The sequence below is a fragment of the Camarhynchus parvulus genome, chromosome 4 (assembly GCF_901933205.1).
Source record: "Camarhynchus parvulus chromosome 4, STF_HiC, whole genome shotgun sequence".
NCBI classification, from domain to species: Eukaryota; Metazoa; Chordata; class Aves; order Passeriformes; family Thraupidae; genus Camarhynchus; species Camarhynchus parvulus.
In genome coordinates this window covers 51,932,959-51,947,517 of record NC_044574.1, presented here as the reverse complement: position 1 = coordinate 51,947,517, position 14,559 = coordinate 51,932,959, and the positions used below count along the sequence as shown (strand labels likewise).

General features: G+C 36.4%; 1 protein-coding gene across 1 annotated transcript in view; it reads left to right on the top strand.

Moving 5' to 3' along the window:
• The window catches only part of GRID2 (glutamate ionotropic receptor delta type subunit 2), a 669,086-nt gene that overhangs the window by 471,167 nt on the left and 183,360 nt on the right, over positions 1–14,559 (top strand). Inside the window, exon 8 of the mRNA XM_030948215.1 lies at positions 6,027–6,146. Coding sequence (XP_030804075.1) covers positions 6,027–6,146 — 120 coding nt within the window. The remainder of the gene's footprint in view (positions 1–6,026; positions 6,147–14,559) is intronic.

The window sequence follows — 14,559 nt, the reverse complement described above, 5'->3', positions numbered from 1 at the left end:
TGAATCAAACGCCAAAGAAATTCCTGATCTGTGCAGCTAAGCGTGCTTCCATCCTGTCACTTTTGGGTTTCTCTGCTATTTCAATTAGATGGCTTTGATAAGAAACTATTTTATTGGTATAAATTGAATAATACAATGCATTGTGCTGACAGAGATGAATTACTAGAAGTAACGTGCTAAAATTGAAAGTCAAAATTTAATCCAAATGAAATACAGAAATGTTACTGTGTGGATGTCAGTAGCATTTCAATCCATAGGCAGAGGAAAGCTAAAGGTTGCAGCTGAGGAGTGGAATTGCACAAAAACAGGAATTCTGCTTTAGTTTTGTGGCCTACTTTCTCTTTTCTTTCACTAAAGCATTTATGTAGAAGAACCATGGGATCACAGCTGTGTACTTGTGAAATTAAAAATTTGGCATTGATGAATGCCTGATGAGGTATCAGAAAAACAGTAAAATCCAGAAGTAATGAAGGGATAAAAGTCCTCACTTCATCTCTCTTCCAGAGAATTCTTCTCTTTTCCATCTTGTCTTATTCTTTAAATATCTTTTCTCTCCTATTGTCCTGGAGAATCTTCTAAAATCAACTGAAATACAGGTGGTTTTTTTTCTCGAAAGCATACCAGTTTCCCTTAATTTTGAAAGAAAACAGATGAAAGTTACCATGTAGTATTAATAGCTTCCAAATTAAAGTTCCTCATTTTCATTTTGAAATCACCAGTGTTGCCAGTGGTGGTCTATAATGGAATATCATAGTAATATATTGATATGATTCAGGGTGAAACTAAATTTGGAGATTTCTTAAATACTCCTGGAAAAAGAACTTCCATCCTCTGCAGCATCTTAATTTACCCTTCATGGTATTGCAAAGCTGAAATCATCACCTGGTCTCTGGTTGTCCCTCCTCTCAGTGTAGCTTCACTAGGAGTCAAATTATACTCCAGTACTCATGGTTTTGATGGGAAAAAGAGTTCAGAATTTTTCTGAAAAGAAACAGGAACATCTGGCAGTGTTTTAGCTGCAGAGGGAGACCTTTCTTTGATTTCTGGAGGGGGAAATAAGAGGTGGGAAATCTTTATTAAGTTAATCGCTGAAGAAGGTAAGAGAAAGGGATGCTGTTGTTTAACCTACAGCAGCAGTTGTTAAATCTGTTACCCTGGTGGTAAATAAACTGATTTCTTTTTAGTGAATGAGCTAGTAAAGGACAGTAGGCAATGAGAGGAAATTAGTTTCCATCATTTCTTAAAATTGTAAAAAAGCTGTCTAAATCATTCTTTATTGTCATTTGTTACTTTTCACTGCTGAGCATTTGACTCATGCATCACTGTTTCTACAAACAGCTACAAAAGCGTTTTTTTCTTTGTGAATTCAGCTGATTGGACAAAGCCTAAAGAAAACATTTTCAGCCCACCACAATTACTTAAATCTAATATCTGTTCCTGCCCATCCTGGAACTGAACAAACAGTTAAATTAATCAGGAAATACAATCCTTCTAATGAATTTGGCCAGCTCCAGCAATTAGTTTAAATTCACTTTTGTAATGGGAACTATCCCTAGACACAAGCTCACTTGTTTGTTTCTCAATAAAGCCATTTCACAGTTGGAGGAATAAGTATCACTAGAAAATAATTATACTTTGGGAAAAATTAATCTTCCTGAATGGCCTGGGAATAAGTGTAAGTAGGATTATAGGGAGGATCAACTCAGCAAGATGGCATCAAGTTTCTGCATATACCTCATCTCACATGTCCCAGGGCTCTTCCCAGTCACATTTGTTTAGCTCACTAACAGCAAAGTTTCAGTGCTAGCAGCAACACAGATCCTGTCCCTTTCTGGAAAATGAGCTGTACCTCTTGCTGTTTCATGAATTGTAGGTGGAATTGTCGACTAGTTCTGGTCTCAGAAATGTCAGTGATACTCAGTGGTGACATGCAAGAAAGATGCCAAATTGTTTTTCAGGTAGTGGATTGGATTGTTGGTGCTAGTTGAAAACTCAGCAATGTTCTCAGGATCAGACTTTTTCACGAATAAAATGTGGAATGTGTATTTACTGATTATAGCATTTTTTATGCCTATAGTAGGATATAGCCTATTTTTTATCCTTAATTGCAAAATAGCTAGTACCTGAAGAAAAAAGGAAAGGAAGTTTGAACAGAAGCTGAGAGCAAGTACAGTATTTTATAGCTGATGATTGGCAAGCTGACATTCCCAAGTGAGGTCCTGACTGCTAGGTAAACAGTGCTTTCTTCAGGGACTTACAGTATAGTAGTGCCTAAGCATATATAAACTGTAGTTTATCTTGCCAGTTTAGATGGGACTCAAGTAGGCTTTAATTATATTGCCAAGCTTTATAACAGCTCTGCAAAGCCCAGAGCAGTGATCAGAATCGTAAGTAAAACATTTTTGGCCTAGCAACTGACATTTCACTCTTCAGTTGTATATGTGTCAGGAAATTACATGGTTGCAGCTGAACCTCAGAAGAGTTTGAGAAGGTAGATAACAAATATGTCTTCATTCTTCCCCAAATAGCATTGTTTCTGTGAGCTAAATGGAATGAAAAATTTCTTTTACTCTTGGCTGTTATCACGATTAACACTAAAATCATTTGGGAAAATCTCATCAGGACGTTACTGCATCAGTAGCTGTCATACAGATGGTCATTTCCTCTGTGATCCCCTTCCACTAGCACAGGGATAAAACACATGCTGTAAATCAAGTGTTTCAGACAGATCCACACTGTGAAAAGCTACCCACAAAAATTGGAGCAGCGTCCTGAAAATCTTCCTGGGCGATATCCTGCTCCCCTCTGTCAGCCCTGAGCAGCACCCAGAGTTGTGTGAGCCTTGTGGAAAGGCTGTGGGGGACAATGAGGAGCAGGGGAGAGCAATAACAGGATTGCACAGCCTGCAGGTCCAGCAAGATCAGTCCCAGACAGGGAGGAGAAACCAAGACCTCCAAAAAATTTCCTATAAATTTAGTATTGTTGCTATTATATGGGCAGTTCTTTGCTGTTTTGTCTTTCTGCCTCTTCCCTTCCCAAGCTGGCAGCATTCCCATTCTAATGGGAGCTCTTATTACACTATTTTATATGTACAGAATCTAGGAGAGGAAGCTCTGATTAAGACACTCCTTAATGAGAAATTTTCAAAGAATGATTAGTTGCCAAAATAGCTAAATGAGAAATAATGTTGTTGTGGTTAAGATTGGATTCCAGACAAATAAAGCTGATGGACTTGGAGTTTGTATCTTGCCCTGACAATTGCAGCCATTTAAAAATCAAGTTAAACAAACTCATACAAAGTTTCTGGATAGAGATCAAATTCCAAAATATCTTAGGTAATTCTGCTAACCTGTACTGTATGTAAGGGGACATATATTTCCAAAGAATCCTGTTTTCTAAAGAGATTGATTGATTGATTGATTACTTCAAGTATAATTGAGGTTAAATGATTATTTGAATTCTTTTTAATTGTATTTACTCAAATAAGGACAAAGGTTATAAAAATAAATTTAAAAGTTTGTTAAAATTTTAAATTGCTATCTCAAGTCTCAAATAATTATTTACATTTTATCTCCATGTTCCTTAAAGTATTGGGACTGCTCTCAGTCTGGAAAAGAAAGTCACTTATATTTTCTAGATTGAAAATCTTGTATTCTTCATTTCTATTTTCTGCTGTGCAAAGCATCTGTGTGAAGAGATAGCAATGTTTTTTGTTGAATGTTTACTTTTTTTTACCACTTTGTTCCAGAGTTTCCCAGGTCCTGCTTGTGGCTCACTTGAAATCATGGTGCTGCTCCGGTTGTCTATACCAGTTTAATTTATTTTCAGGCTTAATTACGTCAGACCCACAGGTTTAATACCCAGTGTGAGGGAAAGTTTTAGGATGCAATATAGGCAATATTAAGTATAGTATAACCAAATCAGTGTCTGGTAAGGTGTCCAGATGGAGGCTTTGAGCAATCAGCTGGGCATCCCAGCTCTTACAGGTCTGTGCCACTTTGCAGGTGTTTCTCCATCTCATGTTCTGTGAAACTGTAACTTAGGGATTCAAAAAATAGATAAGAACCTATGAGAGAAAAGGTATATGGGGCTGGCTTCTGCTTCTGATCCATGAGTAGGATGAAGTCAAATTTAAGTTGGAGTAAAAGTTTTATATTTGTGTAACTCAGTTATTTACCAAAGGATATCTTCAAGTGATTTTGTGGGTAAACACAAGTTCACTGTCTTTACTTTGAACCAGCCAGGGGTGTGCTAACCCCAATCTAAGAGCCACAAAGGTCTGGTTATTGCAGGATAGTGGTCAAGATAAAAAGTAATCAGTGTTGAAATTGTCTGATTTGCAATTGCCAGTCTTCCTTCAAATGTCTGTTTAGATGTACGCTTGATCAGGGTATTGGCTTTTTTCCTTTCTTTTTTTTTAATTTATTTTTGTTCTAGTGCAGAATAGGAATGTAAATACTATAGAAAGAAAGTATTACTGAAAACATTTTATAAAAATCATTAGGTATGTATATACAAAAGTATTTTATTGGTTTTAACTGTAAATGGCATTTGTAAAATAGTTGTATTATTATAATATTTGTATGATTATTTTAATATATAGGTATTTGTGTATTATTCCCTGATAGTACTAGTTTCCAGTAGTCTAGTAAATTCTAAAAGTATCACCTCAATGACTAATTTCATTACTTTTGTTACAATCACAGTAATGTTTTATAAAATTAGGAGAACATTCTGTTATTTCACAGCAATCCGCAATGGAGATGCAAATTTTGTATTCCTTCCTGGATTTTGTCCAGACTGAAGATGTAAGAATAGAACTTTTAATATCATGATTCAGCAAGGCTCATGTGCTTAGCTAGATAGTTCATATTGCAAGTTTCTCCAGTTTAAATAGAAAAGTTCCTAAGTGAAACAGCAATCACAACTGCAAAGTCTTGCCTTATGTTTTGGGGGAAAACTATGCATTTAATGGGATGGAGTGCAGAGGCAGATTTTTTTTTTTTTGGTACATTCTTAAAATATTTTTTACAGGTCTATTTTTTTGGGTTTTTTTGGTTTTTGTTTTTTTTTTTTGAGGGAGAGAGCTAAGCATCAAATTTTCCTTCAATGTGTAAACTGAAGAAATTTTTGAAGGGTAAAGGTTTTCATTACCAACATTTTCTTTTCTAAGAATACATGACATGGGCAACAATGCAGCATCTCATCAAGTTTGTTTTAGCGTTTCTACAGTTTTGCTGGAAGGGGTTAAAATACTAGAGATGAAACACTGGAGTGAATAATCTCCACAAAGAATTAGAGTTGAAAGGGCTATACATGCCACAGCCATACTCAAAATCTATTCCAGAGTTAATTCGACATGACACACATTTCATCTTTGTGTAAGAACTGCGATGACCTGAACTATAAAATCAACAGAACCATGTGAAAAGAAAAATCACTGCATTCAGCTAGTCCTTGAATGGATCCCTTCTTCATTTGTGCAGGTCATGTATGTTGAGCTCAAAAAGCACATAACTTAGTCTAAACCTCGGCCTGCCCTCATATGGAAGTCTTTCATGGGGGAGAAACATTTGAAGGGGAAACAAAAAGATCAATAAACATAACTAATTTTTGTGCAATTTCTTCTATGTGATTGTGTTTAGCTTTGCTTCCACTGAACTTCTTTGCAAAAACTTCTTTTTTTTTTAAAATTTGTTGGAGTTAAAGTGTCAATACATACCTTCTGATGGTTCAAAGAGCAAAAAATGGAGTGCCAATATGCTAAGAGTAAGACTATTGTTTGTATTGACTCTTCTTAGCATTGCTGAGTTTAATTCTTCTGTGAAGAACTTCATTATGATGCAGGAATAATTTAAGCTTCAGAATTTTTAGGGAACCATGGTCTTTGGAAAACTATCCTAGTTCTGGTAGTTACCTATCTATTCTGCATAGCTAGTGCACGCATGCATTCAAGAAACTAAAACTTGTTACAATTACTCACTTAGAAGTTTTCAGTAAATTTTCCTTTTTGTTTTTTCTAATAGGGTGGAGTGAATGGCTTGACTGGAGAACTGGAATTTGCAGAAAATGGGGGGAATCCCAATGTGCATTTTGAAATTTTGGGGACAAACTATGGAGAAGATCTTGGCAGAGGCATCCGCAAGGTAAGGCTACATATAGTCAAGCAAGAGATTGCTGATTTTCTTGAAATCTTTCTTGGGTTGCATGTTAATAGAAAAGCATTTGATGGCAGATAACATAGTGTTATGTATTGTTAAAGGAGTAAGACATAGGAGAAAAGCTTTGAACTTTGAGATACTCACCTATTTCATGATTTCAAGTAGGTCTTGGAGCAGGTTGTGTTGATCAAGATACCATTTGTAATGCAGAATGTGTTAAGCTGCTGATGGACTGTCCCAAAAGACCAGTGAAAGCTGTTGTTTTTTAACCCTTACAACCCCTGTCCAAAATAGCAAATCTTACACTGAATAATGTTTAGACCACCCAGATTGGTCCCTGATACTTGGTTGAAGTGAAATGCTCCACCTGCTATATGATGAAAATTCATAGCTATGGAAAGAGGAATTCTTTTGTAGAGTAGATAAAATTTATATAGCCTCTTCATTAAATAAATACATGGTGTTTTAATGAGAGTTAACTTTTACAGAATAAGTTAATGTTATGTATTCTGCTGCCAGACACAGTCCAAAGGCTTGGACTTAGATTGTTAACAGGGCATATATGTCCAGCAGAATTACTCTTTCTTGGTATTTGAGTTTTGCCAGTTTAAAACTAAATTTAAGTCCTGTGTAACAAATACTGAAACATTTGCAATGAATATCCTTAACTTTAAACAACTGCTCATCTGGTATGGAAAAAATCATATGGCACTTCACAGGTAAACAAAATACTAATAGGCTTTCCAGGAGCAACTATCCTTCAAAGGCAGACTTTCAGAAAAATACCAAGATCTTAATTTAGTGTATCACATCATACTGGGTTTTGTGTAGGACGAATATGAAGTGATTGAAAGGAGAGTGTTTTCTTAATATATGTAAACTGGGTCCATGTGTAAGTGTCACTTCATGATGAAGTGCATCATTTGTCTGCACACCTTTTGGAGCAACAGATAAGTACTCTGAAAGAAGGAAGAGATAAATAAGTCTAAAGTGTCTAAAAACTGAACTTTCTCCTGCACTATTAATCTGAATTGTTATTCTGTTTGTGCTCTTTTATCTCTTGTCAATACCCTAATGTACACACGGGCCTATAGTTATGTCACCTTGTGCAGAGGTCCTGACAGATGCTTCAGAAACTAGACAGAACTGGATGTGGTTAATATTTGGAGGTACCTTACAGAGAGTCTTTGGAGACCAGAATGTTAGATAAGTCATTATTCCCTTACATTTAAATTCTGTCTGTTTCAACATATTTTGATTTATTTTCCATGCTATGCACTGAGGAGCTATTTATTCTTTAGAGCTGCCTTCCTAAGACAAATCTGTGTCTCTTCATTTAATTTATTTGGTTGACTTTGACTGGGTTTTTTTTTTACTTCAGGCCTGTCTATGTGAATGCCTGAGTAAAGCACTAAGCTGTGTTCTTTCATTCCCAAAAAGATAGAAAAGAAAGAGAGACTCACAGAAAGATCTTGGAAATATAGAAGTACAAAAAACTTCCTGGCTATTCTAACTCTTTTTTGATGGTGTGTTTAGAATTGTACTACTAATTTAAGCTATGGTAAAGTTTGATTTTAAAACAGATATTTATGACTATGGGCACACCTAACTAGTGTAAAACAGTGGGGTAGTACAAACAGGTCTTTTGAACCTTCCTTGTTTACTGTTTATGATAGTTCAAGAAAAAAGACATTCACTGTCTTCAGAGTGAAATAAATTTGAAGCTGGTCAAAGAGAATAGAGCTTTGTTCAGAATATAATTAGATGAAACTCAGCATCATTCAATCCTGTTGAGGAGAAAAGCAAAGTTTAAAATTAAGATACTAAAAGTATGTGGGTTTTGTTACATTTGCCAATATGAGCATTTAAAATTAAATATAGATATTACAAGAAAATTTTCCTGTTGAAAAAGATAGCAAATGCTTCTCTCTAGAGTTTTGGGATGCACTGCAGCTGGTTAAAAAGAAGAAAGGGTCCAGAGCAGAACAGATCAAAACTGTTTCAATTTTTTTTCCTAAACAGCACTCAATCCAGAGAAACCTTTAAAAAGAGGTGTACAGAAAAAAAGTTTCTTTAGAAAGAAAGTTCTGTGTATATTCTGAGAATTTGATAATTGTTCTCAGAAGTTTCTTTAAAAAAATCCAATAATTATTTCAAATTTTTGCAATAAATTGAGTAAGAAAGCAATTTTAAATTAATACAGTATTTCTAGTCAATGTCAAAGAGTTAAAAAACAAGGTATGTTTCTTAAAACAATCACTTCAGAGACAGAGAAGAAAATTTTTAGGGGATTTTACTATTTGACAAAAATTCACATCTTTTATCTTGGATTAGGATTTACTTTACAGTGTATGAGTTACTAGTGTTGGAAGCAAATCACAATAATTACTGGAGTCAGATATATTTTTGTTAACTACACTAATTAAAGTACACTTCAGATTTTCGTGTGGTCTGACTGCAGAACTACCTAAGCATTTTTATTTCTCAACTCTAGTAGAAGCAGCTGCAATTACCAGACTGACTGAAATGTCTAAGCTAATGCATCTTCCCTAATCAACATATTTTCAAGTACTTTTATAGGAGATAATGAAGGGTAAAATCATTACAAAAGGCCCATTGAAATCATTGGGACCAGAGATTCCCATCAAGTGAATTGTGTAAAGAATTGCTATTTTGTTTTCCTAAGGAACAGTCAATTGATTTTATTAAAGTAAGATTTTAAAACACTTGAATTTCTGAAGAGAAAGTTTAATTGAAAAGAGAATTTCTGCTTGAAATCTGTTCTGCTTGGGTTCTGGAGTCATTTATACTGCTGCAAAGTTCACTTATATTTGTAGGTGATTATTCCCAGGACTCAAAAAGAGCAAATAGTTTAGGATACACCTAGAATTCATGTTTATGTTTGGTTTATTTGGTCAAATTAGGCCATGTATCTAGGAAAAACTGTCTTCACGTCCCCTCCTTCAGCTTTTTTGAGTTACTATCATACCTAAAAAGCAGTGGGAGAATCCCTGTGAAAGATCATTGTGCTGAGCTCCATCACCAAGTGACAAGTTAGCAAATCCTGGAGTGGGATTTGCCTGAAACAGCAATTTTAGACCCTCATGACTGTAAATGTTATCCATTGCCTTGCAGACCATGGATCAATTAGCTTGCACTTTTTGCCAGAGCCAGGTACTTGGAGTAATACACTCAGATTGCTGCCAGGTACTGATTTTATTGACACCAGTGGTATTACAACCCCAAAGGAACTGAAGAAAAACTCTGGCTTTTACACATCATGCTGTGGCTTGCATTTGTGCAGATGTAGGTATATTCAGTGGGAGACATGGGTGTATTTCTGACATTTCTCTGTTGGCATTTGTCTGTTGGTATTTGACATTTGAGTATGTATTCTTTGACATTTAAATTTCAGTGCAATACTTTTATCTATACTGCTGAAATAAAAGCTGCCATTCCCGTGAATAACCATCCAACAAACAAGTGAACAAAAGGAAGTTGATAGCTCTGAGTACTGTCTTACATCTCAGTGGTGTAGAAAACAGCACTGCAGAAATAAAGTGGTTTTCATGTTTCTTACAGTGCTCCTTGTAATTCAGAATGGGCTCATCTTCAAAGGCTCTGTTTGACATTTGAAGTTTAGAGGACTTTCTTTCTGTTCCTGCACTGGTTTTCTTACCACAGGTGGGCATTTGAAAATGCTGATGTGTTTTGCTCTACCTCCCTATGCATATTAGCATACATCCACCTCCTCCTGTATGTTTCTCTTTTCTTCTGAAGATCTTTTAGGTTATTTCCTCCCAGTGAGGGAGCAAGATGATGTAGCAGGCTCTCGCATCAATTCCTGTCTGCACCAAGATATCCATGGCGAGGTTTCCTTGGCATTCAGGACAGCTAGAGATGCCTTGGAGGAAGGATAGAGCTGTGAGCATTCAGGAGAACAGGTAGCCTTGGTGGGGCACCAGGAAGGTGCCACCAGGATGCTTTGAGCCGTCTGCATTTGTCCATTAGGATTGTAGGGTTCAGTCCTAAATAATTTTGATTTGATTGTCTTAAGGAGGAAATGTTATCTATTTTGATCCAAGGGAGATCTGGGGTTTTCAAGCATCTCATGTGAAAGGGATTGAAACCTGTCTAACAGGTTCTACATTGCTCCTCTCTGCTTCTGCCACTGCAAGTGGCAGGACCTTCCCTGCAGAGTCAATGCATGCAGGTTTTCATTTCACAGACTATTAAGGATTAACACTTTGTAGTTGTGCTATTTGTTCAGAGATGGGAAAGCTGGTTTGCAATTCTTCATTCTCTTAAAATAATTGCTATTTCCACTTAATCTGAAAATACTTGTTGATCACAGTAGTGGTATTTCTTTCTAATACGCTATATTCTTTTTCTTACACTTGAATCATGGAACAATGTTCCAAGCATATATTTTGATCTTCAGGAAATTGATTTCTATTCTTATAAAGTTAAAACTTATTTTCTGCATCCATTATCTCATATTCTCTTTTGTGCCATTAGGCAAAAAGAGCAGTTATACAGCTCTGCCAACACTTAATAACAAACCCCATTTAATAACCAAGAGCATGTGAAGTATTTCCTTCTCAGTTAGCTTCTTGGTAAGCTACTTCAGGTAAATTATGGTTTCACCTGGTCTCTTTGCGAGCACAATCAAGGTAGAGCTGTGTAATGTGACTTTAAAGATACACTTGTATCACCTCCTTGTACTTTAAGCTGTGACCTATGCAGATGTTTTAAAGGTTGACGTGCAATTTATGATGTAAATGAAAGATATCCTTGTGATTTAGAGAGACAGTATTGGTGGTGTATTTTCTAGTGAGTTGAAATAAAAGTTGCTGTGTCTGACTGCTTTGCAATCTCTAGTATTGATGGAGAAGGTGGACCTGGCACAGTACTACCATGATGGTCTATCTAAAGCAACTTTAAATACTTAAACACTCTTCTAGAAATGAAGTAAGCTACTTAATTCTAAAGGTAAAGAGGTAATTAAATATGTTGGTGAACCAAGACTGGTTGTTCTGGTTCAGCACAGAACTTAAATTTTGCTGTAAGCCTGCTGCAGAGTAGTGTTTCCTCCCTTCATTTAGTGCTATGCAGTAAATCGATTAAGACACAGTGACTGATGCTTTACTTTCTGGTAGCTTCTGCAAATCTTTTGTCAAATCTTAGTGAAATTTAATTTGGCTGCAAAGTGTTGGGGATTTGATTGCCATTGCAATAAAACTAGAGTTAATAGAGAACTGTGTTTTACTTGGAAGTGTACTTCCGCTTAGATTGAAAGCCAAACCAAATGAATATTTGACTATAACAGAAAAAGAAATTAAAGTATCCATCCATAATTGTATTTTTGAATTTAAAAAAATTTAAAGGTCTTAAAAAAATTTCTTCTTTTGAATGGAGCATTTTCTTTTACAATCTCAAGATGCAGAAAGAGAGGCAGACTGGCTCAAAGTAATCAGTAGTGTACCATTTGGGGAACTTATCAGCTTTTGGACTCTCTGATTCAGATGGAGGAAGCGAAATCTAATTTTTGTGCTGGATTGTCCAGCTGTCTGCCCTGATCCTGGGCTCTTTGGATGAATATTTCATTACTTGTAATAAGTGCAAAGCAAAGAAGCCAGAGATGGATTTGGTGTCCTGGTGGATGCTACAGAAGACAAAGGTTCAAGTCATCCTTCTGATAAATGCAGAGCAAAGTTGCTACAACTCAACCCATTCCACATGAATTATTCACCTGTGGAGCAAAACATCCATCCAGAATCCATAAGAGCCAGGATCAGGTGTAGGACCAAAATGACCCAGAAGTCAAACTCCAAACTAACACCCACAAACCCAAGGCAAGCACAGTGCACTATTCAGGTGTTATCCCACCTATTTCTTCTTACCAGAACAGTCGGTCATGTCTGCTGAGCTCCAGTGTGTTTACTGTGTTCTAAAAAAGAGAATTTTAGCCTGTAATAGTAATGGGTGTCAAGATTCCCTGGTCTAGAACAATAAGGAAAAGTGCTCAGTGAAAATTCCTCTCAAATAATTAAGATCTGGGTTTATCCAGTTTCCGGCTCACAGGTTGGGTGGCCCTTAACAGTGACTAACTAACAGGGCTATAGATGATTTTGAAAAAAAAGTAGTCTTTCAAGCCTCTGAATAACTGCAGCACTCTGGAGTCAAGAGGGGCATGCTCCTGCATTAGGAACAGTGTGGGGAGAAAGGGAAAATGCAGGATGGAAGAAGGGGGAAATGCAATGGAACCCTGCAGAGAAGCATTGATGTCAAGCAGAAATTCCCCTTGGGACCTTGGTGCTCTGTAGTATTTCTCTTCACAGTTTTGGAAGGGATGAGCTCGTCTCTCTTTTGCTCAGAATATTCAGTCCTGTCAAAACTGATAAGAATGTTCTTACTGAAAAATATTTTCAGTGCATTGGGAACTGCCTATTTTGACTGATTGCTTTCATCAGAGGGAGACAAATCTTTTTTATGCTCTTTAAATTATATAGTTTCATGCATTTTATTCATTTCTGTTCATCTGGAAAAGAGGTTATATTTTACCCATCTCCTGCAGAAAATATAGTTGTCTTGACAGCAAAGAACTGGAGAATTATTTTCCACTTTCAAACTGTCTTTTTAATTTCCTTTCATATCTTGTTATGACAATGGAAACTTGAGAAAGATCAGTCAAAAATTAATAATAATTAAAAAAAGCTGAGAACAGCAACTCCTGTTTTCTGTTGATGCTGTTAGGCAAGTGCCTAACCACAGAGGCTCCTGTGTAATTATTCTGTGCTTCAAAATGGGCATAAGAGCAAAGAATGACACAGAACTTCAGTCATTTTTGCAGCAGAGATTTTTTGTTTGTGGTTTGGTTTTTTTTTTTTTCCCAGAAAAATTTGAATAGTAGAAATTATGTGATGGGTTTTTAATATCTACATTGCAAAAAAAACCTGGATTTGCATGTTGCTCAGTTTTATGTAGCAGTTAAAACTTGATTTGGGTTCGCTAAATATTTTTCCTTCATTTTGGATTCTTCTTTTCCTCTTGAACTGCTCACAGTTAACCAGGCCAAGGGGTTAGATCACTTTTGTTTTTCTGAACTTGATATTGGCAGAACCTTTTACAGTTTTCAGTATGACTGGTTGAGCCCCTTTTGAAATACCTTTCCTATGGTTTTGTGGCTTTTTCTTCTGCTTGAGTAGCTGTGAAAGCCTCCTGGTGAATATGGATCTGCAGGACTGGCTGGCAAATTGTGAATTTTTATCCTCAAATGCTTCCGCTGAGCAAATTAGCTTTGTAACTCTCTTCAGAGATCTGAAGTGCTTGGAAACTTTGAAGTGCCTCAAAAATGACATTTTGAATAATGTCAGAAGGAACTGTGTATTATTTAAGAATGGACTTAATGCTTCATTGACCTCTCAGGCAGTAATGCTTCTGTGTGATCTTGGAAATCCCATTAGGGACTTCTCATCATCTTTAAGAGAATACTCAGTGGGTGCTACTTCAAGAATGTGGTTCATCATCCTTGAAATTAATAGGATAAAACACTTAGCTCGACTTGGAATTACTTGTTTTAAGGTGGACACTCTCAATGAATTATAGGTTATTTTCAGAATTAAAGTTTTTAATGCTTGTCTTTTGCTCTTTAGAGCTGCTTTGTTTTCAATCAAGGATATCATCTGATGAAAATTACTTCATTTCAGAAATGCTTCTAACTGGAACAAACATATATTTTCCATGAGTAGGAAAAAGTAATGTGTATTTAACCCTCCATTAATCCAAAAGAATGAGGGTGTTGTAGCTAATTTGTCATGTGAAGAGGGAGATAATAACTATATCTCTGGTAAGTTATATATTTCTACCCAAATTTGTATGCAATCTGGGTATCCTAGTCAAAAATTCCTAATAATTGGAAAACCATGCAGACAGGAGAGAGGAATGTTAAAAAACTGAACTGCTTCTTCTAACAAGAGGCATGAAGTGATGATAGTATGAAATGGATCATTAAGTTTCGGCTTTTGAGGGTGGTGAAGGGCTCAGTTCTCAGAACTAAGGGCTCAGTACAAACCATTGGGAGGGCTGATACGTGTCTGTGGGTTATAATCCAGATCTTAATCCATAATGTGTGAAAGTAGATCTACATAGATTTAGAATCATAAAATTGTTGAGGCTGGAAAAGACCTTTAAGACCATTCAGTCCAACGCCAAGCCCACCACCAATCCCTGTCTCCAAGCAGCAGCACATTTACATGCTTTTTGAACACTTCCAGAAACTGTGGCTCCACCACTTCCCTGGGCAGCCTGTTCCAGTGTGTAACCATCCTTTCACTGGAACCCTCCATCTCCCTGCAGCCTCCTCTCAGGCAGATGTAGAGGATGATGAGGTCTCCCC